Genomic DNA, 27,554 nt, shown 5'->3' on the forward strand with positions numbered 1-27,554 from the left:
GCCATGGAGCAAGGAGGTATTTCCAAAGTTTCTACACAGGACCCTGTTCTCTTATAAGAATTCAGCCCTCTATATAATGTTATAATCCAATGTTACTGCAATAAAAAAAAAAAAAAGAATTCAGCCCTTGACGTTAGATGAGTTCAGGTCATCACATGCCATGGAGAAAGGGTTTGCTACAAATAATATCAACAGTACACTGTGTGCTCTTTCTGATTTATTTGAAGAAACATTTATTGAGTGTCAAGTAATAAACTAGATATTCCAGAGATGGGGCACAATCTCTGCCTTTAAGGAGGGTAAAATTGGGGAGAAAACATACATGTGATAATTTTTAAGAAAGCAATCTAAGTAACATTTTAAAAAACCAAACTGTATTTTGCACAAAATTGCATGTTACAGACTAACTTTGCAGTAGGAGACCAGAAAGGGAAGATTGCCATGAGTTGGACTAGTTGAGCACTGGTTATGAAAGAAGTGGTGAGGGTGGGGCCTTCCTGAGAGGAATCTTAATGAATAGATAGAATCTGGGTAGATGGATAAGAAGATTGGGGGTGGGGAAGGAGGAGCATTTCAGCATGAGCCAAGGACTCTCCCTCTACTTGTTTTAACACTTTTTTTTTTTTTTTAAGATTGGCACCTGAGCTAACATCTGTTGCTAATCTTTTTTTTCTTCTTCTTCTTCTTCTTCTTCTCCCCAAAGCCCCCCCGGTACATTCTTGGTTGTGGGTCCCTTTGCCTCTGCTATGTGGGACGCTGCCTCAGCATGGCCTGATGAGGGGTGCCATGTCTGCACCCAGGATCCCAACCGGTGAAACCCTGGGCCCTGAAGCCGGAGTGCATGAGCTTAATCACTGCCACAGGCCGGCTCCCTGTTTTAACACTTCTGTACAACATCAGAGAGATATTGCCTGCGGCTGGCATTCTGGTGAGGCTGTTTCTTTATTAACAATAGAGTGGTTATAAAAGAAACATTGAATTCAAGAAATCTAGATAGGCCTAATAAAAGAGACAGCAAAACCCAAATCCAAAACACCATGCAGGCTCTCTCTCTTTGGTGCTCATGAGATGCCATGTGCAGAAGTCAGTCAACTGAGAAGGGGAGATGCCTGAAGGAGGTAGGGAGGCTGGAGGCGGTTAAATCGGATGGCCTCCATTTACAGCAGGTGGGGCTACAGTGCAAATAGGACTTTTCCTGTTTGGAGCAGAACCCCATTACTTTGCTGGAACTGGACAGCAAGAATAACATCAAGTTTATGAACTTTCTATCAGAATGTACCCCCACAGAATACTGGAGGGCTGGGAGGTAAAATGTGATCAGCAACAAAACTGAGCCTGTACTTGCATATGTCACAAAGTTTCACTGTCTTTAAAGTCATCAGGTACAGCGTTGAAATGAAACTGGAAACAAGAGTCAAGAAAGAGAGCAAAGTCGGATGTTTTTATACTCCATAGTAATCCTTTTCCCCACGGTCTTGTTTCTCCATGGAAAACAGAAGACTGAGCTATGTAAACCACAACTGCGGGTCGGTGGGGGGGGAGGGCGGGGGGGGGGGGGGCGGGTGGTGGATGAGGGGCAAAATGGGAGCAGAAGGAGCTGCTGGTGACATAGAAGTATTTTCACATGCACTGAAAGAAACGTTCTTCATCTTCAATGCAGGAGACACCATGTGACACTTGTCATGGAGGGATTTGAAGGATCCAGTGAAGTATCCCCAAAGTTTTCCTTCACAGTGGGTATTTAATATGGGTCTTCCATGCTGAATGAAAAACAAGAGAACATAAGTTAAACTAAGGAGTTTAAAAAATTGCAAAAATTAACATGTTACTACTAAAGGTAAATATTCACCAGAGGTGAGAAGAGGCCTAAAGGAAACATCTTTCAGACCGGTTAGACAAGCTGCAAGGCATGCACTAAGGCCAAGGAGCAAGCGGAGAGCCCTAACGCAGCACTTCTCACACTTTTAGGGCTTTCTACCCAGAGATGGCATTAAAATCAGGCTCTGAATCAGCTGGTCTGGGTGGGCCTGAGAGTCTGCACCTCAAGGAGCTCCTTGCTGATGCTCATGCTGTCGGCCCACTCTGAGAGAAATTTCTGTCATCCAGGCTGTCCTCAGATTGAATGAGCATGAAGGACGTTTTAGATAGATTTTGAGTGGTGGAAAGTCAGGAAAGTAGAAGACATGCTCAAATGGAAAGAGAAATCAGAGAAAATCATTAAAGGCCTGGTGGTAGTTCTAAACGACTGATTCTGGTGGGATAGGATTTGAGGAGATGGTAACAAATTTAGTTTCATAGAATAAATGCCACATTTCTGTGGGTGACAAAGTTGTCTCATTCTTGGAAAGGGTGGGGGAGAACCAAATATGGGTGTCTTAATAGCACCTTTCGAAGGGAGAACCAGATTCTGAGTTGGTTCTCATGAAGAACTCCCAGGGTAAACCACAACTCAGCAGCTGCAAACGTGCTGGCCAACACTGAGATAAAAATGTTTCTGAAAACAAAATTTCGCGTATACCCTCCTCTGAGGTTGGCATCGTATCTTCCTGTGTATCTTGGGTGTAGCTTTTACCCAGGCAGAATTTAGACACTAGAAACCAAATGAGGTGATAAACAGAACCAGTTTGCAGAAGAGTCAAAATAACCCAGAAAGAATTGAAACCACAAATGCCCTAGGAGTCAGTCATTCACCAACCCAAAGCTAATAAAGAGCTCAGTACCTTTAAATAAATTGATATACTGTGTTTAGTGTAACAGTGTTCATTTTACCTTTGGCTGGTTCTAGAAAAATACCCTACCTCGTCCACCCCACCCTTCCTCAGTGCCATCGCACAATGGTTTCAGTGTAAAAAATAGAAATCACATTATTGGAGGGGGGAGGTGTCCAGACTAAAACTCCCACCTGGGAATCCAGAGTCCCAAGTTCTGGAAGCACAATGGTTAAAGAGCATGATCTTTGGATCCAGATGGGTACAAATCTCAGCCTTGCAGTTTATTCAGGGGCCTCAAGCTGCCTATTTTATTTGTCCGCGCCTTGTCCCTTTCCCTGTAAAATGAGGATATTAATAGTACCCGCCCCCGCAGGCTGGTAGGCCATATTAATGATTTAAGACGGGTAAAACACTCAGAACAGTGCGCAGCATGGAGTTAATGTTTGATAAATGTTTACTATTACTGTAACTAACTCGGTCACTGGCTCAGGGCCTATGGGAAAGTTATTGAATCGGCTCCATTATAAAGACAGTTTGAAAAAAATGTCCACTAAGATCCTTTCTAGACCTAAAATTCTATGACTCTGTGAATTAAAGTCAGCTTGGTCAATAAATGAGAGGTGTGCCAAGGAAGCTGGGCAAATGATTCTTCTCTGCTAGGTCCTTCCTGAACATCTGGTGAAGTATTCAAGATCTATGTTGATGGAGCCAGGCTTCACCTACAACTTCTGTTCACAGCTCCTCAAGAAGCCATGGCTCCAGGCACTTTACTCACCGGCCCCGGTAGGTGCTTTCACAGTCCGGGTACCATACCACTGCTTTTATCATTTCCTCCTCTAGACTGTCTTCCCTGCTTCTCTCCACATACCTAAGTCCTATCCATGCTTCAGAAACCGACTAGGTTCTACCTTCTTTATAAAAGTTTTTTGTGATCATCAAGCTGCTTCTGTATTGAAGAAGTCTTTTCTTTAATGCAGAATTCCTCTGCCATTACCATTCTCTGCCTTGTATTTTTCTGAATTTTTTTCTATAGTTCTGTCCTCAACTAGATAATAATCTCCTTGAGGTCAGGGTCAAGGACTTACTCCTCTTGGTGTCTTGGTCAAGCTCAGCATTGGTCCAACACAAAGGTGTTCAATTAAGAACTATTGATTGATTCATTGTAAAAATCAGTGAACCATTAAACTTAATACAGCAATTAGCTTTACCTGGGAATTAACTTAATGCTAATACTCTTCCTGATAGCATCTCTTCCTGCCCCCCAAGGTCCTCTAAAAAAATTGAACTGATCTGCTTCCATCTAGTGGCAATTAAAAAACAGGTGGTGCCTATGACCAGAAAACAACTCTTGTGTAGATTGTGCCAGAAAAGACTTTCACTCAGTGGTTGTGAGCATGAAAGAAATCTTTACATCTTGTGGATTTCCTGCCCACAGAGATAGGGAGGCCAGCCCAGAGAAGGATCTAGGAGCCCATCCCCACTATAAAATAGAATAAAAGAACATCCACTGACCCTCAGTACTCATCCAGTTATCACCTCCCCCCCCACCACCCCCCCCCCCGCCCCAACACACACACACACACACACACACACACTCTTGTCTCCTTCTGGCCAAGCTGTTGAAAAGAGATGACTTACAAGTTCTGCCTCTGCTTTCTCATCCCCACTGATTCCTCCACCCCTGGCTATCAGACTTCTACCCTGACCTCAACACTGAAAACAGTCCCTCCACTGACACCCTTGTTACATCCAGTGGAAACTTACTGATTCTCCTGGAGGCATTTGAAACAGTTTCCATTTCCCTCTTTCCTTAGTATTCACCACCCAAACTTTCCTCATTTTCCTTCTGCCTCTCTGGAAAACCTCTTCCCATTCTCCTTTTCCTTAGCTGACTTGTTCGATGTTGATGTTCCTCCAGTCCCCACTCTCTCTCCCACATCCTCTTCCATTCTCACACTGCACATTCTCCCTGGATGATGGTGCCTGCTCCTGAGATAGCAGTTACCTCTTGTAACGTGAGAACCCCCAAATCCATTCTGTCCCAAGATAGCCCCTGTGCTACAGCTAGAACCAATGGAATACGGATGAGCCACAGGCACCTAAAGCTCAATATGTGCAAAACTGAACCCATGATCTTCACCTCCAGAACTTCTCATTCTTTCGTGTTCCCTTCTCAGTAAACAGTATAATACAGACAGCAACCATCCATCGGTTCCCAGATCAGAACCACGGCAACTTCTTTGATTCTTCTCTCTCTCTCTCTCAGCCAATCAATCACCATATTCAGTTGATTCTGCCTCCTCTTGTCTCACAAGCTCATCCTCACTGCTATTTCTCTAGACAGGCACCTAATAACTTCAAATTCCTCGAAAACAATTCTTTGCCTCCAGGCTCAACCACTTCCCATGCATGTTTGCATACTTTGGTATAGAGTGACCCTCCTAGACCAAACGTTGAGATCCTCAAGATGCATGTTTCAACGTGACATTCACCTGCTTAAACCCCCGTGGTGATACCCCAAAGACCTCAAGATGAAGTCCCTACTCTTTAACATGGCTTATAAATTGCTTTATGATCTGGCCTTCCTTGCCTTATGTCTCCGCAGTTTCTCTTTTGCATTCTAAGCTAAAGCTTACTGAACCACCGCGAACTTCTCTATAACAATTTGTGGTTTGTAGGACGGTGGTCTGAACAAGAAACCAGCCTCCTCATGGACCATCCTGCTTCATTTCCAGCATTTTAAAAGGAGCTCAGTTGTCTAGCTCAGTACTTAGCATGTCACCAAAGTCTCATCTCCATAGTTCTTTTTACTTGCACCCTCCTTCCTAAAATTTCAAAGCAAGTCACTAAACCCCTGAAACTGAGAAATGTGTTGCCATCTTCATTTCTGCCAAATGGGCCACATATTTTCACATGTCTGCATCTCCTCTCAGTATATGTTTCTCCAATTGTGAAACATGAAGTTCAAGACCAAACTGAAAAATTGCCTTTTAGGGGAAGCTGCAGATAGAATTCCTGCTCCCCACATTTTCCACATTTCTGAAAGTCAATGCTTACCAGAGGAGTAGTCATTCGGCCCCTCAGGCTGGGCATTGAGGGCCGGGGCTCTGGAATTATACCTTCTTCTTAGGGCCTGAGCTTCAATAGTTTCTCAATAAAGACTTGTTGAATTGAATGTTTCCTGAATACTGTATTTTGTATTGCTCTCGTGTTCATCCAGGACAAGAGGAAATATACCATAATGCTTCCAATCCTTAATGAAAATTCAGGGACCATCAGAAAGATCACCCTTTATACAGCTGCCCTTTCTTAATAGGGCATTACTTGTTTATTCATTCCTTCAGCTCTACTAGCACTAAAAAAACCCACAGCTTTTAAGGGAGGCTAGCAGATCAATCATTTTAACTGGAAACTTCATTTGGATGAGACCCCATGTAAATAACTACTAAGGAGTTAATATGTCTAGCTGTAACAGGAAGTATCTTAAGAAAGGTAGAGAAGAGATCAACAGATGTAGAAACTCCTCACTCATAAAACTTACCTTTTCCGAGACTTCTTGCCTAAAAATAAAAGAAATAGAAAAATGACATCAGCAAAACTAGACAATTTCAATATTTTAAAGTAAGAGAGAAGGGAGATTCCAACTCTCAAAATTGTCTTTTGAAGTGAATTATGCATTTGTTACGTGGGTCCCATCTGTGTCTAAAGGGATTTGAGGTACTGGCTTAACATTCAAATTCAAACAGTGGTGGATATTCAGACAGAACAGACGCATTGAGGCAGATGCTTCTCAGAGTTCCACTCCATCCTCTGTGCTCCTCCTAAAGACAAAAGTCTAACCTGAATTGCCTGATAGTCAGGCCCAATACCCCCATTCACGTGTTTATCCCTTCCCGACCTGCCGTCTCCTCCTACTTGCAGATTCTCTCCTAAGAAACATACCTGCTAATACTGCAAGAATATGTGTCACTACATCTCACACCACCTTCTCTGTGAGAAACCACAGGAGACATTTCACTGAGGTCTAGTGGTGGGAATTACATGCTTTGTCTGAGTAACCAATGTGTTTTTATCTTACAAACACAGTGAACGTAGTGACTGGTCGTGCTTCCTTCTTTAACTGGCCACAAGGAAACAGAACCAGATCTGAGACCCTCTTCTATCAAGTGGGTAGGACTTTGTGACACACATTTTTCTGTCCCAACTTCACCCCTGGCTCCAACTTATTGTCATACCCTAACTTTTGACCTTTTCTTACCTACTTTTAAATTAATTTTAACTTGCTATGTTGAATGCATTTTGTAAACTATCTTACATTACTTTTGAAAAAAGCAGAGTACAAATAGGTAGATAAATGAATGAACTGTAGAGTTGAGCTCCAGAGGAAATAAAAGCAAAAAAAAGCTTTTTGAGGAGTAAAAAACCGCTGGGAAGCAATATATTTCAGTGGCTATACAGTGGAGCTCTAGAATCATACAATCCGGGCATAAGTCATATTTTGCCACCTGCACTGTGTCTTTGAAGAGCTACTTATCCTCTCTAAGCCACAATTTCTTCATCTCTGAAAGAGGCATAATAATTATGTCTTTCTCCTTGCATTGATAAAATAAAATGTAATCAAAGATTTAGTCCAGGGCCCGGAGTTTAAACAGTGCTCAATTACTGTTTTAAACCTTTAAAATGTTAGAAATTACTATTTTAAATATTTTTTCCAGAATTCAGCCTGCTGATGACATGGACCAAAAACACTTGAGCAGGGAGAATTAAATCTGAGTTCACTTCAGATTCATTCCTTTATCTTCACATAAACATATTTTTCTTTTAGGAACAATGAAATGGGTAACAATACACAAGCAAGAATCTGTTCCTACTGAGAGAGTTTCTTTTTTGAAAAAAAGGGAACTAACGGGGCATGGGTTCATTTTCATGCCCTGTTCTAACCAGGTGAGTTGGCTCAGGTGGAAAATTCTTCCAACCGAGGAAAAAAATAGAGCCCCATTAATCTGAAGACCAGTGGTTGATTTTAGGGGGCATATTTAGATGGATGTCTGATTTCTAGGTGGGCCTCTGCTGATGCGGGACTTTAGAGATTTGTCCTAAAACATCATTGCCTCAGTTTCTCATTTACCAGACAGGGCCAATGATAATAACTTATTAGAGAATGATGATGCTGGGGGAAATTGCTCCTGGATGAGCTCATGCACAGGGGAGTATGTTTCTGGAGCCTGCCCTATGACTTCCTCAGGAGAAAGGAGCTAAAATCTAGATATCAAGACAACTAACGCAGAGGCCGAGTGCAAATTCAGAAGATCCACCTGAGGACAGAAGGATAGTGGTCAAATTCTGGTCTTTGCATTGGCTTCTAGGATCTAAATATTCACCTGTGCCCTTTCTCAGCTTTCTGAACCCCAAAGCCTACAAAATTCTTAGAGTTGGTGAATACTGTATATATGCAGATTGAGGGGTTTTGACTTTTATTCTTGTATATGCATCAGCTACATTGTGTTACGAAAGCTCTGGGGGGTTAGCCTGGGAACCTACCCATCATTTCTAACATTGTCTCTACGGGAAAAATAGTCTTCATGTTTCAAAGAACTAACAGCTAAAATTTTTAGAAGACAGAGTCCCTTAAAAGTTGGAAATATCAGAAGATGTTTCACAAATGAAGATCATTTAAATGTTGCTTTAAAGATACCCTGATTTTCCTACAACTTCAGTGATCTTTTGGGGCGTCTATTCTCTCTGTTGGCATAACTGTAACTCGTCTAACTGCCTCTTATCTGTTTCCTGTTTGCCCCACACTGATTCCCACAGCAGGGGCATGCAATGTTCAAGTTATCGGCTTGAGATCTTGTACAGAAATGACTCCAAGCTAAAAAATTTGAAAACAACCCCACTGCTTTTCTCATCACTGCCCATAAAACAGCCTGAGCCAGCTAACCAGCCCCGCCCCCAACTAAATAAACATGACTTCAATTCTATTCTTTTGATTCTACTAACATTTATTAAAATATTTTAGAATTTAGAAATATCTTCCTTAGTAAGGGGACTCGCAGCCCCAAAGTCCTTAAAAGTTTATTTAAATCATAGCCCCCTTATCCCAGAGGGCGGTGTGCAATTACCCACTCTATTCTCTACCCTCTCAGCTTTGCCGTCTTTACCCAAGGTAGGAGGAAAGGACTACTGGGATTTGATGGAAAGGATAATCGATGGTAGGAGAAGCACGTCATTCTTCTTTTGCCTTAGTGCAACACTCAAGTATATAGTATAGTACTATAAAATGGTATAGTACTATAAGGGACCCAATCTTAGCAGAATTTCTAATAGCAGGAGCAGAGACATTTTAACTGCTCAGTGCTGTCAGGTTACAGTTAATGAAGTTCTTGCACATTGACAGTGTGCACCTCCATTGTCTTTCTGGGTTGGTTAGGAAACTAATCTAGTTCCTTTATTCTTAAATTTGGGATGGAAGATCAGATCATTGTGGAAGGACATTAGGGGTTGGTAGATAATATTCCTGCAATTTTTGGTGAGGATGGTGGGAGTGGGGGTAACCTTTACCTACCGTATTCAGTGACAAGAATACTAATTAATTTGATGGAAGTAAAATTAAAGTGGCAATTAACTGACCCCATAGAAAGGCAAGACACAGCAGTCGGTTAGCAGTTGTTTTGAGGTTGTTGATGGCCCCTGAATTTGAAGCAGAGATGTCTTAAAAGCTGCCTAATGTCCATGAATTTCATAGTCTGGAATGTTTCTGCCAGAAGAGTTTTGCCAAATGTGGCAGCACACATCCAAGGCCTGCCACAGACTGTGGACCTGTAACAGGCAGGTTGGTCCCACTTTAGAGGTTGGACACACTTAAGAGGGAGGTTGGGCGTTGGGGATGCTGTTGTTCTTTTCTAGTGATGTTCCATCTACTATTCCAGGAAGCAGATATTAGCTTCTCAAGGCAGTCCTCGTTATTCCCTTTTCTTCTCCGGTCCAGGGTGGAAGGGAAGCATGAGTATGGAGTGCATTTAGTTAGAGCTCTGACCTTGGTGCATAGACATTAGGGAGAAAATGTGGGGATTTCTCCTAGGGACAATGCAACTCCCACGTGTCAGGAGCCAGACAGGTATGTGACTCATGATGAAGTCAGATATTTGAGAACAGTGCCTTGGAAATGTTATCAGATGTTAGACTCACTTCCTAGTGGAACTGTAGCACTGAAATCAAAGGCATGGAGGCTCTTAGAGGACAGAGATTACTCATCCTTCTTTCAGAGTTAAATAAGAGAAAGAACCATTAAAATATCTCATTTGTCTGTTGTCACCCTAGCAAGGTACCTTGAAGACAGTAGGCATTTTTTAGAGGTTTATTAGATAAAAAGCAAAAATCAGCCAAATTGTTTTAATGAAAGTATGTACTGGGCTGCTTCACACATCTCCAGGGACTGATGTCTATAAAACATAGAGCTTGGTATCCTGCTTCAGCTGGATCTATCATATTTAATTTCCTGTGGGTTTCTATAGTTTTTCCACTTTAAAGTTATATTATTTTCATATGAAGGTGAACTCACATACCTTTTTTTAATCTCCTTGCCAGCCAAATGATAAATGCCAACCCAGATAATGCAGTAACCATGACTGCCACAGGGATGAAGAGGGGGTTGTAGTCACCTTCCTTGATCGCCGTGAAACTCCTGTCCAACTCTGAAAGAGAAGTCAGCACAGCACAAAGCATGAGGCCACAAGCATTATTTCCTTAGCGCCATCTCATGATATTAGACTTCTTTCCTCCTACATTTCCCAGTAATAGCCCGTTTGATGCTGTTTGACAGATGAGGAACCAGCATGGGAAGGCCCATGATGAGTCTACGGCAGAGGCAAAGACTAGACCAGCTTTTCCAGCCCAGTGCCTATAGATTTGCAATCCCCAGACTTGTGACTCTTGGAATTCCTGGGAGATGTACCTAAAAATCTTGGCAAGACGTGATCATCATTGTATTTATCTCCATAGCCTTGTTCAATAGTCGGGACTCTGAAATACTAAAAAGTCTATTATGACTTCAGGAAAAATAGAAGCCAGTGATCTGAACCAGGTAACTTATCAATTAAAGGGAACTATTAATGCTTTCACTTTGAAGCAGTTGTACAAACACGTGCACTTGTTGTTTACAAGCCAAGGACCTGCACTAATCTATCTCTCAAATGACGTGGTGCTATCATTTCCCTCTACTTCCTTCACAAATAAGTAAAAGGATACATCTATACATCCTCTTGTAAGTGTGAACTAAGTTCATTTGGAGACTTTTATTGAAAAAATACTGATGTGAAAAAAATCTATCTTCTGATACCACCAACTTCCCAGAGGATCCAAACAGAGGACACCTATTGGCAGCATGAGGATGAGGAAATGGACACTAGCCCAGCCTTGAAAGGAAGTCCCATAAGCCTGATATACAACCCTCCCCTAAAGGCTCCGTGCCTCCTCCCTGATCCTCTACCCTGCTGCCTGTTCCTGGGCCACACAAACACCAACTTCTCTGAACCATCTACTGATCCAACTATTTAAAGTCTTTTGCCATTGGTACAGGTGGTCTCTTGGCAGATGTGGGTAGCTATTCTTTTGCATGCTAAATTAAGGTTCCTTTATTTAGCACCTATTGCCAGGCACTGTGTCAGGTGGAGGGTATAAAGAGATGAGGAAGACATGGTCCATCTCACGCACAGAATAAATAAGAAATAAGTCAGTAAACACAGTGAGTTTAGACATTAAGAGACTAGCTGTTAAGGGAGGAATGAGTCAAGGGGGAGTGAGTTTAGATGTCAAGGAGGAGTTGAGAATTGCCTGAAAAAAGAACTAGCTGTCACTGAAGGAAGAGGCAAAAACAAGCAAGGATTTTATAGTAAATTAATGTGTACAAATTTATTTTTAAGCCACATACATTTAGCCAAATGAAATTTAAAAGTTCAGTATATCTTTCTCCAGTATCTGCTCATCCATCAGCTCCACCTTTAAATCTTCAGTAAATTGGGGCAAAATTACTCACTTTGACACATTGGACTAGTGCTGGACCAGATTCCTGATGATCCACAAATAGTTTTCCTCTCTCCAATTAACTCAGTTCCTTCTGAGCAGTTGAAGGTGCATGTGGAGGTAAAGCTGAAGTCTGCCAGGGGGTGACTGCAGTCCATGGTCCCCAAATCAGGTGCTGTTAGAGGCTCACACTGAATCACTTCAAGAAAAAGAAAAGCAGAGACCCTCCCTTCACCAACGGGTTTTTAGCCAAAGCAGCCTGACTCAACTGTGGAACCATCCACATGAGTCTAGATATTTCCAATTTCAAAAATTCCCTCGGCTAATGCTCGCAGACTTTATTTCCTGGAGAATGGTGGAGAGCAGTGAGTCAAGGGTGAAGCCAGCAGAGCACTGAGAGTCCTTGGGGTGGTAGGGAGGGGACAAGGGAAGGGTTGGTTGCTCCAGGCTGCTGCCCCAGCCCTGGTAACTCCCCAACTCTGCTGGGAGTGCCATGCCACGTGGTCTTTGCCTCAAGAGCTCTGATGGAATATTCTCAGTGAATGGAGAGAATTTCCACCCTTACCTGTTCTGAAGTCTACCTAAGCAGTTTTCAAAGACATCCCAATTTTCTGAGGCAAGTCATTCAACTTTTGTAAAATTCAGCAGATTGGTCAATTTACTTCTGTGATTTCAATAAACGATTTTTGATAGTTCTTTTGAGAATTAAACCACTTAAACTAGGGTGTCAGAAGCATAAATATAGAACACGTAACCAAAACCTCACAGGTTCAGACACCACAAGTTTTCTCTCGTATAGAGATAGCCTTCTTGACAGTTAAAAGAAAAACCCAGCATATTTCAGACGAACAAAAAGACCAAGAGATTGTGTTTTAGTGTTTACAGTAGTTGTTATTAGTCTGAGAGTTCTTAGAGAGGAAAAGTAAAAAATGAATAAACAAGATAAAACAATCAAAAAAGACCTGTAGCCCCGAGAAGGAAACTGGTTGGTGTTAAGCAGAACACCACATAAAATAGGTGTTACCAAGAAGAGAGAACAACCAAAAAGCACCTGAAGGTCAGCAAACCTGATTATTTATGCCACGGGAATGAGAAAAAGAAACACAGCATAACCATGCTGTTGTGCTGAAAATTATGTGTATACTGTAAAATGGCTTCAGAGGTATTCGGTTGTTATTTTTGTTTGTGGGTTTTTTCCTATTTTAGTAACAATAACGCCTTTGAAAAGCATCACGGTATAATCTAAGTTAGGTTCAATTAGGCTCCAAAAGAAGATCCAGACTTCTTAGCGAGACTCTGCTGCATTTTCTGTTTGCAAGCCGAGGACTGCCGTGACAGAGCCTCCAGTCGGGACAGTCACTCACCTTGACAGGTTGGTTCTGGAGATGACCATTTTCCAGATGGCCCACAAGTGGTTTCTTCAATCCCGACGATCTCTCTTCCCTCAGAGCAGTTGAAGACACACTGTGAGCTAAAGCTGAAGTTTCCCAGAGGATGAACACAGGCCATGGTACCCAGCTCTGGGGCTTGCAAAGGCTCACACTGAATCACTTCAAGAAGAAAAGAAACAGCTCTGGGTACTTAGTGTTAGCAAGACGTGCTGACTGGGGGTGAGTCTTAGCTCTGCCACTTGATAACCAAGGGCGTCTAAGCAAGGTGACTTAACCCCTCCAGCTTCAGTTCTTTCATCTCTAAAAGAGGAAAAATGATAATTGCATTGACTTCCTACAGTTGGTGTGGGAATTGAATGATTTAATGCAAGTCAAGGACTTAGAACATAGCCTGGCTCATAGGAAGTCTTAATTAAACATCAGCTAGTCTTCTTCTTATCTTTAGTGTTATCTTGGGAGAGAATTTTTACCTCTGGCTAGGTTAAGTGGGAATGACCTGCTCAGTTTAGAAATAACTGTCACATCAGAACAGCTGAGCATACTAAAGTGTTGGAAGTAGGAGATCGGAGAAAGAGTGGGTGTCCATAATTAGTCTTCTTTACCAGAAGAGAAGATAAAACCTTCGGGAAACACCTTAGCCTCAATTCTGTCTTCACACTGTCTGGCTCAGTTCCAGAATTTCAGTTCTTTTGATTTTGGCAGCCCTCTCCAAAAACTGTATCTATTTCCCTGCTCTAAATGCTAATGTAGTAGATGAAATTAAAACTTGTAAATCAGAGGCATGCCCCATGGCTGAGTGCTTAACGTTCTGCGTGCTCTGCTGCGGCGGCCCGGCTTCCAGAGTTGCGGTCCCAGGCATGGGCCCACTCCACTCATCAGCCATGCTCTAGAGGCGTCCCACATACAAAAAATAGAGGAAGATGAGCACAAATATTAGCTCAGTGCTGATCTTCCTCAAGCAAAAAGAGGGGAGGGTTGGCAGTAGATGTTAGCTGAGGGTGAATCTTCCTCACCAAACAAAAAACCTAGAAAATTCTTGGAAATCAGTCTTCACATTTTAAGCCCAGCCATGCCATTTTAGCAAATATTGCAACTCTCAAGTCTTATTCCTTACCACATTTGAGCCATTGTTGTGATCTTATCATGGGATTTCAATGTAGAATGGACTGATGGAACTAGAAGAATTTTCATATTTACATACACAGTATAAGTCCAAATTACAGTAAATTATTTTGTCTAATTTAATCCACACCGACAAGCAAGTGCCTAATATATTCCAGGCATAGTCTCAATCTTACAGATGCAATAATAAATAAGATGCTTACTGATCTCAAACTACTGTCAGTTACCAGAAGATACAGGCAAGTAAGTAGATGACTTCAACGAATGTGGAATAAATAAAGAACTATGTGGAGCTATTGGAACAGAGAATAGGGACACTTAGCCTGTCTTGGGGTCCAAAGAAAGCCTCCTGAAAGTAATAGTCCCTGAACTATGTCTTAAAAATGAACAGGTGTGATAACCATGTGCAAACTGAGAGAGAGCCATGAGCAAGTTAATGGGATACAAAGCACAGATGGTAAAAACTCCAAGCGTTTTTATGTTACTAGAAGGAAAGAAGAGGCAGGGGATGATGTGAGATGAGATTAGGGAGAAAGGAGCTAAGACAAAATGCTTTTATCTTTTTTCATTGATTTGAATGAGTGCCAACTATATATCAAGCATTACTCTAGGACTTGAGGAGATTAAATTTCATCCTATAGGGCAAATGATGGGTAGAAATAAAAGAGTGTGATGTTTGCTTGATAGTTTTTGATTGATCAGCCTGCCTGTAGTATGAACAATACATTTGAAGGGAGCTAATTTAAAGTCATGGAGCTCAGCTAAGAAATTGCTGCAATAATCTGGGAGAAAGATAATAAGGGCAATGGTAATAGAGTTGACAAGTAGGAGACAAATTGGGGAGATAGTAAGTTGCAAACATGAGTAGTGTGTTACTTTACGTAAATGCAGGGGGAGATGAGAGAGTTTCATACCAGAGTACCCATATGAGTAGTGTTACAACATACTGAAATAAGGAATAAAAAAGGAAAGTGGGCTGGGGACAACTGATTTTACAGTCTTTTGGGCATCCCAAAGGATATGCTTGGCATATTTGGAGTACAGGATTGGAAGCAGATTTGTCAGTCCAAAGCTCACATAGGTTTATGAATCCACAAAAATTTGTACATTTGATCAGAGGGGCCGTGTAGAGTCCGAAGAGCAATGAACGGAAGATAGAAGGTGAGAACTAACAATAGCTTCTGGGCTTGGATAAGTGCCTATGAGGAAACCAGAGGAGAATTGATCACAGGAGAAAGAATAGCAGGAAAGAGTGATAAGATGGAAGCCAAGACAAAAAGAGTAAAATGTTCAAAAGGAGTGAAGTGAGCATGCCAATGATAGAGGAATTTAAAAATAAAATTTACGAATGAGAGGGCCAGACCGGTGGTATAGTGGTTAAGTTCAGTGCTCTCAGCACTGGCAGCCTGGAGTTCGTGGGTTTGGATCCGAGCCCAGACCTACCCCACTCATCAAGCCATGCAGTGGTGGCATTGCACGTACAAAATTAGGAATATGGGCACAGACGTTAGCTCAGGGACAATCTTCCCTACCAAAAAATAAATAAATAAAATACAATTTAGGAATGGAGCGAGGGTTAAGTATTGGGGAGGAATCATGGTCAGGAATCAAGTGAAATGAGTTAGATCTATTCCAGTTGGTTAACATTTAAATTTATTTTGGCTGTAATTCTCCATCTATTCATTACAACGTTGCTTTCTTTTTCTTCTTATGATGTTCTATTTTATGCATGAGATACTTCAAACAGAGTTCTGAAACTCAAACAATATTACTCAAAGGATTTGACATTTCTTTCAGCAGTGAGTTGACTGGGTCAAAGACTCCTTGTCTTTGAATCTATGTATTCTTTCCTTTCTGTTCATACCACCATGACTCTGAACGATTTCAATAGACTCCCGATGATTCTCTCCATCTTCACTCTTTGCTCTCCAATCCATCTTATGCACTGCCCTAAATACAAGTGTCAAGATACCACGTGGCCTCCCCTTGTCAATTAAAGGTCAGATTGCTTTGTTAAGCAATTTCCGGTCTCCACAAGTTCACCCCAGCATACCTTGCTTTCCACCAAACTAAATTATGAGAATATATAATTTCCACTAGTTAGTTGTAAATCCTTTAAGGGCAGAATCTATACTAGATTTGTCTTTGTTTCCCCTGAAATACCCAACCCAAATAAATGTGTTGGATTTATTATTATATATCTCTGACATATACTGCATAAAATTATGTGAACTTTTCTTTTTGGCCTTGCCCTGTAATCCCTTTGAGGATTACATAAAAAGAAAGATTACTTTCTTGGTAATTCACCCCCCAACAATAAACCGTATAGTTCTTCCAGACTTTAGAATTCTAATGAATCCATCAAGCTCATTAGATTATGAGTTTCTTAAGAGTGGGAACCCACCATGCCTGGTTCATTATTGTAATCCTTAAAGCTTTTATCTCAGTGCTGTCTTCTTTGTGGCACTCAAAAAGACATGTCTAGAAGTGAATTGAAACTTCATGCTGACTTATGAAATCTTTACGGAAAAGTAACAACATTGTGCAAGCATAGCCTTCTGATCAAAACTTCTCATTTCTCAGAATGGCTGTTATCATTTTGCCCCAGCTGACCTCCATAAGCTACAATAAGCCCTGTAACTTTGTGTAGGAAGAAACAAGGAAAGAAAAGGGACTCACCAAACTGACACAGGGGCCCACAGTACCCCACGTCACAGATGCAGATGTAATTATTATTTTTTCCTTTTTGAAGTTGATTGGCCTTGAGCTAATATCTGTTGCCAATCTTCCTCTTTTTTTTTTACCCACAGCCCCAGTGCATAGTTGTATATCCTAGTTGTAAGTCATTCTAGTTCTTCTATGTGGGATGCTGCCACAGCATGGCTTGATGAGCAATATGTAGGTCCACGCCCAGGATCTGAACTGTCAAACCCTAGGCCACCGAGGTAGAGCATGCAAACATAACCACTCAGCCACGTTGGCGGGCCCCTGCAGATGTATTTATTGACAGTTTCCTCTACTTTGGGAATCAGGTGGTCATTGGCGACCTTTGTAGAGAAACTTTAATGCACTAACAGAGAAGTGAGATCGTGGTGGAACAAAAGAAAGGATGAGAAATAAGTCAATAGAGACAGTGAGTTTAGATGTTAAGAGACTAGACCTTACGGGAGGAGTGAGTTTAGATGTAAAGGGAGGAGTTGAGAAGTGACTGGACAAAAGAAATAGCTGCCATTGAAGGAAGAGGCAAGAATAACCAAGGACATTATAGTAAATTAATGTATAAAAACATAGTTTTAAGCCACATACATTTAGCCAAATCTTTCCCCACCATCAGCTCGTCCATCAGCTCTATCTTTAAAACTTACTCACCTTGACACTTTGGACTAGTGCTGGACCAGATTCCTGATGATCCACAAATAGTTTTCCTCTCTCCAATTAACTCAGTTCCTTCTGAGCAGTTGAAGGTGCATGTGGAGGTAAAGCTGAAGTCTGCCAGGGGGTGACTGCAGTCCATGGTCCCCAAATCAGGTGCTGTTAGAGGCTCACACTGAATCACTTCAAGAAAAAGAAAAGCAGAGACCCTCCCTTCACCAACGGGTTTTTAGCCAAAGCAGCCTGACTCAACTGTGGAACCATCCACATGAGTCTAGATATTTCCAATTTCAAAAATTCCCTCGGCTAATGCTCGCAGACTTTATTTCCTGGAGAATGGTGGAGAGCAGTGAGTCAAGGGTGAAGCCAGCAGAGCACTGAGAGTCCTTGGGGTGGTAGGGAGGGGACAAGGGAAGGGTTGGTTGCTCCAGGCTGCTGCCCCAGCCCTGGTAACTCCCCAACTCTGCCGGGAGTGCCATGCCACGTGGTCTTTGCCTCAAGAGCTCTTGTGGAATATTCTCAGTAAATGGAGAGAATTTCCACCTTCACCTGTTCTAAAGCCTGCCTAAGCAGTTTTGTTTTGTTTTGTTTTTTTAAAGATTGGCGTCTGGACTAACAACTGTTGCCAATCTTTTTTTTTTCTGCTTTATCTCCCCAAACCCCCCTGTGCACAGTTGTATATCTTAGTTGCAGGTCCTTCTAGTTGTGGGATGTGGGATGCCGCCTCAACGTGGCCTGACGAACCGTGCCATGTCTGCGCCCAGGATCCCAACTCTGGGCGGCCGCAGCGGAGCTTGCGAACTTAAACCACTCGGCCGTGGAGCCGGCCCCTGCCTAAGCAGTTTTGAAAGACTTCCCAATCTTCTGAGGCAAGTCATTCAACTTTTGTAAAATTCAGCAGATTGGTCAGTTTACTTCTGTGATTTCAATAAACGATTTTTGATAGTTCTTTTGAGAATTAAACCACTTAAACTAGGGAGTCAGAAGCATAAATATAGAACACGTAACCAAAACCTCACAGGTTCAGACACCACAAGTTTTCTCTCGTATAGAGATAGCCTTCTTGACAGTTAAAAGAAAAACCCAGCATATTTCAGACGAACAAAAAGACCAAGAGATTGTGTTTTAGTGTTTACAGTAGTTGTTATTAGTCTGAGAGTTCTTAGAGAGGAAAAGTAAAAAATGATTCAAGAATAAACAAGATAAAACAATCAAAAAAGACCTGTAGCCCCGAGAAGGAAACTGGTTGGTGTTAAGCAGAACACCACATAAAATAGGTGTTACCAAGAAGAGAGAACAACCAAAAAGCACCTGAAGGTCAGCAAACCTGATTATTTATGCCACGGGAATGAGAAAAAGAAACACAGCATAACCATGCTGTTGTGCTGAAAATTATGTGTATACTGTAAAATGGCTTCAGAGGTATTCGGTTGCTATTTTTGTTTGTGGGTTTTTTCCTATTTTAGTAACAATAACGCCTTTGAAAAGCATCACGGTATAATCTAAGTTAGGTTCAATTAGGCTCCAAAAGAAGATCCAGACTTCTTAGCGAGACTCTGCTGCATTTTCTGTTTGCAAGCCGAGGACTGCCGTGACAGAGCCTCCAGTCGGGACAGTCACTCACCTTGACAGGTTGGTTCTGGAGATGACCATTTTCCAGATGGCCCACAAGTGGTTTCTTCAATCCCGACGATCTCTCTTCCCTCAGAGCAGTTGAAGACACACTGTGAGCTAAAGCTGAAGTTTCCCAGAGGATGAACACAGGCCATGGTACCCAGCTCTGGGGCTTGCAAAGGCTCACACTGAATCACTTCAAGAAGAAAAGAAACAGCTCTGGGTACTTAGTGTTAGCAAGACGTGCTGACTGGGGGTGAGTCTTAGCTCTGCCACTTGATAACCAAGGGCGTCTAAGCAAGGTGACTTAACCCCTCCAGCTTCAGTTCTTTCGTCTCTAAAAGAGGAAAAATGATAATTGCATTGACTTCCTACAGTTGGTGTGGGAATTGAATGATTTAATGCAAGTCAAGGACTTAGAACATAGCCTGGCTCATAGGAAGTCCTAATTAAACATCAGTTAGTCTTCTTCTTATCTTTAGTGTTATCTTGGGAGAGAATTTTTACCTCTGGCTAGGTTAAGTGGGAATGACCTGCTCAGTTTAGAAATAACTGTCACATCAGAACAGCTGAGCATACTAAAGTGTTGGAAGTAGGAGATCGGAGAAAGAGTGGGTGTCCATAATTAGTCTTCTTTACCAGAAGAGAAGATAAAAGCTTGGGAAGCATATTGCCCTCAATTCTGTCTTCACACTGTCTGGCTCAGTTCCAGAACTTTAGTTCTTATGATTTGGCAACCCTCTCCAAAAACTGTATCTATTTCCTTCCTCTAATTGGTGGTGTAGTAGATGTACATGAAACTTGGAAATCCATCTTCACATTTTAGCCCCTGCCATGCCATTTGAGCACGTATTGCACCTCTCATGTCTTATTCCTTATCAAATTTGAGTCATTCTCGTTACCTGCTCTTTGAATTCATTGAAGAATGGACTCAAGGAAGTTTAAGAATTTTCATATTCTCCATATAGAATATAAGTCCAAATTACAGTAAATTATTTTGTCTAATTCAATTCATACCCACAAGCAAGTACCTAGTATATTCCAAGCATGGTCTCAATCTTACAGATGCAATAATAAATAAGATACTTACTGATCTCAACTTGCTGTCAGTCTACCAGAAGATACAGACAAGTAAGTAGACAAGTTCAAAGAATGTGGAATAAATAAGAAAAAAATATGTGGAGCTACTGAAACAAAGAATAGGGACACTTAGCCTGTCTTGGGGTCCAAAGAAAGCCTCCTGAAAGTAATAGTCCCTGAACTATGTCTTAAAAATGAACAGATGTGATAGCCATGTGCAAACTGAGAGAGGATGCCATGAGCAAGCCAATGAGATACAAAGCACAGACGGTAAGTGGACAACTCCAAGCATTTTTATGTTACTAGAAGGAAAGAAGAGTCAGGGGATGATGTGAGATGAGATTAGGGAGAAAGATAGGAGCTAAGACAAAATGCTCTTATCTTTTTTCATTGATTTAATGAGTGCCAACTATATATCAAGCATTATTCTAGGACTTGGACAGTTTTATCCTATAGGACAAATGATAGGTAGAAATAAAGGATGTGATTTTTTTAATAGTTTTTAATTGATGAGCAGACCTGTGGTACGAATAACATATTTCAGGGAGCTAATTTAAAGTCATGAAGCTCAGCTAAGAAACTACGGCAATAATCTGGGAGGAAGATAATGAGGACAATGTTGACAAGTAGGAGACAAATTGGGGAAATAGTAAGTTACAAACATGAGTAGTGTGTTACTTTGCATAAATGCAAGGGGAGATGAGAGAGTTTCATACCAGAGTACCCATATAAGTGGTGGTACAACATACTGAAATAAGGAATAAAAGAGGAAAGTGGGCTGGGGACAACTGATTTTACAGTCTTTTGGGCATCCCAAAGGATATGCTTGGCATATTTGGAGTACAGGGTTGGAAGCAGATTTGTCAGTCCAAAGCTCACATAGGTTTATGAATCCACAAAATTTGTACATTTGATCAGAGGGGCCGTGTAGAGTCCAAAGATCAATGAACGGAAGGTAGAAGGTGAGAACTAACAATAGTTTCTGGGCTTGGATAAGTGCCTATGAGGAAACCAGAGGAGAATTGATCACAGGAGAAAGAATAGCAGGAAAGAGTGATAAGATGGAAGCCAAGACAAAAAGAGTGAAATGTTCACAAGGAGTGAAATGAGCATGCCAAGGATATCAGAATTTAGAAAATAAACTTTAGGAATGGAGTAAGGGTAAAGTATTGGGAAGGAGTCACGGTCAGTAATCGAGTGAAATGAGTTTGATCTATTCCAGCTGGTTGACATTTAAATTTATTTTGGTTGTAATTCTTTATCCATTCATTGCAAACATTGGTGGGTTTTTTCCTTAAAATGTTCTATTTTATGCATCAGATACTGCAAACATAGTTTTGAAACTCAGACAATATCAATCAAAGGATTTGATGTTTCTTTCAATAGTGAGTTGACTGGATCAAAGACTCCTTATCTTTGAATCTATGTATTCTTTCCTTTCTGTTCGTACCACCATGACTCTGAATGATTTCAATAGACTCCTAATGATTCTCTCCATCTTCTCTTTTTGCTCTCCATCGTATGCACTGCTTCTAGGATAAATGCCCTAAATACAAGTGTTTAGCTACCATGTGGCTTCCCATTGTCAAATAAAGGCCAGATTCCTTCATTAGGCAATTTCCGTCGCCACAAGCTCACCCCAGCATACTTTACTTTCTATCCATTAAATTATGAGAATATATAATTTCCGCTAGTTTGTTGTAAATCTTTTAAGGGAAAAAAACTATACTGGATTTGTCTTTGCATCCCCTGAAATACTCAGCCCAAATAAATGTGTCCGATTTATTATTGTATATCTCTGACATATACTGCATAAAATTATTTGAACTTTTCTTTTTGGCTTTGCCTTGTCATGACTTTGAGGATTACATAAAAAGCAAGTTTATCTTCTGGATAACTCACTCCCTAACAATAAATGGTATAGGTTTTTCCAGACTTTAGAGTTCTAACGAATCCAGCAAGTTCACTAGTTTATGAGTTTCTTAAGAGTGGGAACCCACCATGCCTGGTTCATTATTGTAATCCTTTCAGCTTTTATCACAGTGCTGTCTTCTTTGTGGCACTCGATAAGACATGTCTAGAAGTGAACTGAAACTTCATGCTGACTTATGAAATCTTTACGGAAAGGTAACAACATTGTGCAAGCATAGCCTTCTGATCAAAACTTCTCATTTCTCAGAATGGCTAGTATCATTTTGTCCCAACCAACCTCCATAACTACAATAACACCTATAACTTTACACAGGAAGAAACAAGGAAAGGAAAGGGGCTTACCGAACTGACACTGCGGCCCATAGTACCCCACATCACAGGTGCAGGTGTTATTATTGATGGTTTCCACACATTCTCCATGGCCGCTGCATGACCAAGGCTTACAAGAAGCTTTAAGGGGGTCAGAAATAAATTATTTTAATGTAATTACTTTTTATTACTCATAGTCATTTCTTTAGACACAGGTAAATTTTTAGCTGAGATTATTTTAATAAAAAGGGAAGGTTTATTTGTACCCCACAGCATTTTTTGCACAAAAATCATATGCTGAAATTTTTATTTGTGTAATATACTGGCCATATAGCCATAGTCATTTGGCCATATAGCCATAGACATTTGGCCATATAGCCACAGACATTTGTTTTTAGAATGAATTCACCAATGCTAATACTCTGTAAAATTTTGGGGAAATTTGGTGACATACATTGAAACTCTTGAAATTACTTTGTTTTTAATGTAATAAGTACATTAAATGATGACCAGACCCCAGTTATTTCTGCAGTGTTCTTGGCAATCTCTTCCTTTATAGAAAATACTATAGAAAGATTTAAAAAGTCCAAACCTGCTAAATTAGTAAAGAGTCCAGCTTACAAAAGATCAAATTAACTATGTTTCACTGTTAAAAAATGACTTGGAAAAATGTTGACTACTTTGGAACTGTTGTAATAGTCTTTATGGAAATTTTTATATGCCACAGATAATGACACGCCATAATGTTTCATTATATGGAATTATGTAAGATGAGGACAAGAAGGAAACATGTAGCATCAAGCTCCCAGTGTACAATGAGGAAACTGAGGTGATGGAGCCTAAGCCCTTGACTGGGCCCATCACTCTGCTTCCGCATCCCTGCGTGATTATCAGGGATGCTAGTTGTCTAATTCTCCCTCCTTACTTCCCACATGGAAATTGATTTAGGGGTATAGTTTTCATACGTAAGGACCAGCCACACACACTAAAAATGCTCAGAAGTGACAAGATTCAAGCTTATGCAGAGAATTGGACATATTTTAGAATGTGCTAGCAACTGCTGTTTTCCTCCAGCATTTCCATGTGGTTCATCCAGTTATTGTCTTCACTTTGGCCCTGAGCAGTGTGGCAGTCTGGTCACTCCCTACCTGTGTAACAGAGGGCTGTCTTGTTTTTGTGGCAGGCGTCATCATTCCATTTCCCTGCGTCTCTGAACCTCTTGATGTAGATCTCCACGCAGTCCTCTTTACTTTTCTTGTTGTTGGGCTCCCCATCTCCCCAGTTCTCTGCTTCTTCAGTGAGAGGCTTGTTGGTTCCCACCCACGTCCATGTTGTTCCTACCTTCCGGATTCCTATCCAGTAATAATTACGATTGAAAGGAAGCACCTCATTCAGGTACTCAATTTCCCCCTTGTTTTGTATGGCAACTAAATCTGTGTAATTTTCCTGGCAGAACTTTCTAGCTCCTGACCAATTCATGGGTTTTTCAGAATAATGGTAAGTCCAGCAATTGGTTCCATGGTGTGTGAAGAAATCTGAAAGACATCAGCATGAATTATACAGACTTACAGTTAACAGCTGATAAGAACCTAGAAGGAATCCAGGCTGGGCCTGGCCCTCAGAGATGAGGAAGATGAGTGTGAGCTGCTTGGGGTCACAGCATGAGTCATTTGCAGATTGGAAGTAGAACCCAGACCTTCTGGTCCTAATAATTTTTCACCATATTATAGAATACTTTTGCTCATAGCTCTATTTTAGACAAATTTTGTGGCTGTCCGGATTTACTTTCACAAAATATTTTTTTCTCAAAATTCTTTCGAGTGAACTTTAACCAACATATTTTAGAAATTCGTATTTCTTTTTCTTAGTGGCTGTCCATCATTTAAAACTAGTTTAAGTACAGTATCATATAACTCTAAAATTTACTGTCCACTTTTTTAACCTGGGATGATTTCCTAATGGCCAACATTTATGTTTCTAAGTGAGAAGTAAAATAAGGACAGGAATAACAACATACCTTTTGAGTAATCTCTTTCATATCAAAAAGATACCATTTCCCCTTGGAAGAGCTGCTTCCAGGAAAGCCTCACTATACAGCCCAAGCCTTATATATCTAGCTACATAATAAAAAATAATAATAATTTACAAAACCAAGAAATGTAGGATTATGAAATTGATTTGGGTCGTGGTCTGTACACAAAGATACTCAACGGACGGTGTTTAATCATCAAATGAGTGCTTCAAATACGAGGGCTTCGGAGAAACTGAAATAAAAACATAATTACACAATGACCCCATAAGAATATATGCCATTCTAAGAATGGTATGACCTGTGTGAAACAATATTACACCACAAGGTACAAATTTTCACAGCCATCAACATTTATTGAGTTTTCCCTGTGTATGGCGAATACCATGGAGAAATACCAAAGAAAACATAGATCCAATTTTCACAGTCTCCTAAGGACTCTAAACAAGGAATAACAGATGCAAAGAAAACATAATTAATTTTTATCAAATTAAAAATATCAGAAATGGACAGAGAACTGGGAAACAGATATGATTAATGAGTAAAGAATGTTGTAAAATAAACATTTGGAACAGAGTGTTAAAGGAGCGTTCCACTAGGATGTAAGTTCTGAGAGGGAAGAAACTGTTTAGTTCACTGCTGTATCTTCAGTGATTGGCACATTGCAGAGGCTCAGAAAACACTTGTTGAATAAAAAGAGCACTGGGTTTCCAGGTGGCACGAGGCAGACATGGTATAAAGAATGCGTGAGGGGCAGAGGAAAGCATGTTTGCTTGACCAGAACTGAAAATCCAAGCTAGGGAGTTGGAAAACATTACCTTACTTAGGAAAAGGGAAAGTTCAAAATAATTGCCGGAGAATTTTCAAGAATCAGACATAAAACTTGTCACATCCATGGGAGAAGGATCAAAAGAAATACATAAAGGGGCTGCCCTTAAAGAGCTCACACCTTAATTGTAGCAATGGCATTGTTGTGCACTAAACTATTGATAAAAGTAGAAAGTGCAGTGCTAAATATGTGGTAAAGATTGTAAGGTTCCTATTAGATGTTTCTTGGTTGACCTTATTCCTTCATAAGTAAGATCTCTGTGGGATTGTCAGGATTTGGAATGTCCAGCAAAGGGTGTGGCAAGTTGAGGAGGTTTCTGGGCAACTGCTAATGGTGAGAGGAAGAAAACAGATGTTCACAGAAAGAGTCAAATTAATAGCTGTCTACTTAATAATTTTCCCTGCGACTGTGTACACCCAGTGGATATTTAAGAAAAATGACCGTAAGTAAAAAAGGCTTAGCAATATACAAACACCATAACGTACCACAACAGAGCACCGTCCAGACCCATAACTTGAAGACATTCCATAAGCCCCTCTGAGCTCTCTGACATTTCCAGGGAAATATCTGAAAATAAAATATAAAGTTATGCTTAGATTCATACTCTTAAATCACAAGTTTACAGCACCTTGGGAAGGCACCTACAACTTTCTTAAAGTTCAAAACAAAATACATATGCTTACTAACCCTGTCCAAGGTAATACATTTCTCAGACACAGGTGAAAGAGTAGCATTAAATTTCCCTCAAAATTGATGCATACTTCTTTTCTTTTTTCATCTCTTAGCCTCAAGTTGCTGATCATTACTGCTCTAATTTCAGTAAATTTTTGTACCTAATTTCCCGCTGAGCTGTTAGATGAAACTATTTGATATTTAGTATGTATTACTTTAAGGTGTTCTTTGGTGCTTAGTAAACTGTTGATGTCCAGATCTAATATTAAGATCTCACACTTGATTATAATGGGTCAATGCTTCCAATACCTGAAAGAATTAGATAGCCAAACAGACACCAGTAAAGAAAACCAGTTCATTTTTTCCAACTGAAAAGAAATATATTTTGATCAAATGAGAAGACCGCAAATTTTCTGCACACCTTAAAATCACATTTTCTGAAGTGTTCTCACTTCTCATGTAACCCCAAGTGTTTCGTTGCAAAAGCACTAATTTCAACAGGCACCAATTCTTCTTCAAGAATCTCACTTGAGGCAAGTCAAGGAGAAGAAAACAGCACATCTGAGAGGAGAAATTCTAAGAACACTTTTTTAGACTCCGCATTTTTAGTTTTTGCCTTTTTTAAAACCAAAAATAAAATGCGTTGCTTCTTGTCCTTTGCCACCTGCCTCTGCAATCCCAAGAAGAGGTTCTGTCTGAGCATCTGGAAATCTTTTAGGCTGAAAAGCTCACCATGGCTCTGCCAGGTCCTTCTCTTGTTCTTCGGTAGCTTCAGCCTCTCAGCTCAGCCCCAGGGCTCTCCAGGTCCTTGTCCAAGCCTAGACTGCTGCGCTGCAGGGAGACTGAGCGGGGTGTCAAAGGCTTGCTTCTTTCATTTCTCTAACCCAGTCTCACATCCTCCTCCTTCCTTCTCCCTCCCCTTACCCCTCCTCTGCTAGCTCCTCTTTCCACACCCCTCTCCTAGTCTGGTTTCTGCCACTTCCCCTGAGAACAAAAGAGCGCTGACCAAGAGTATTGTTGCTTGATTCTCCCTTCCGTCTCCCCTTACCTCCTTTCCTCTTTCTATCCTTCCTTCCATTCTCCTATCCTTTTGTCCTCCTCCTCTTCCTCTCTTTCTCCTTCTCTGTTTCTCTCTCTCCTTTCTTTTTTACAAACACTAGGCTGACTGTTGGCTATTTATGGTAGAGGACCCCTGATAATTGCAAACACAAGGCAATCAAAACAGTATTTCGGACAAATTTACAATGTCTGTTAAACCTAAGTAGAGCTGGACAGACTTGATTATTTCAGTTCCTCCCCTCCCTCCTTCCTTGCTCCCCCTCTAGTGGAGGTCCTTGTCAATGGCACCTCCTAAAGTAAAGCCCTGAGAGAGCAGAGGGGCTCTAGCTTTTTGCCCTAGGGGGTTGGGGGGAACTACTAATACCTTTATTTTTCTGGAGTGTGAAATGTGAAGGAGACAGACTGCTTATGAA

The 27,554-nt window shown here is 40.9% G+C and overlaps 1 protein-coding gene across 2 annotated transcripts; it reads right to left on the bottom strand.

The window, feature by feature from the left end:
- Positions 1–204: 204 nt before the first annotated feature.
- On the bottom strand, positions 205–27,082 carry SELL (selectin L). 2 transcript variants are annotated; one of them, XM_070591404.1, is made up of 12 exons: positions 26,815–26,997; positions 25,896–25,977; positions 24,570–24,816; positions 23,701–24,087; positions 22,586–22,693; positions 19,242–19,427; positions 17,615–17,800; positions 13,097–13,282; positions 11,746–11,931; positions 10,277–10,405; positions 6,253–6,271; positions 205–1,760 (listed from the first exon to the last, which is right to left on the bottom strand). In XM_070591404.1, exons 4-12 carry the CDS (start codon positions 24,029–24,031, stop codon positions 1,742–1,744), a joined length of 1,350 nt encoding a protein of 449 aa, XP_070447505.1. In that variant the 5' UTR covers positions 24,032–24,087; positions 24,570–24,816; positions 25,896–25,977; positions 26,815–26,997; the 3' UTR covers positions 205–1,741. The 2 variants fall into 2 exon arrangements, with proteins under 2 accessions (XP_070447505.1, XP_008523771.2); XM_008525549.2 differs by lacking the exon at positions 24,570–24,816 and having other exon boundaries at positions 26,815–27,082.
- Positions 27,083–27,554: the final 472 nt, after the last annotated feature.

This window comes from Equus przewalskii, chromosome 23 (genome assembly GCF_037783145.1).
Source record: "Equus przewalskii isolate Varuska chromosome 23, EquPr2, whole genome shotgun sequence".
Lineage (NCBI taxonomy): Eukaryota > Metazoa > Chordata > Mammalia > Perissodactyla > Equidae > Equus > Equus przewalskii.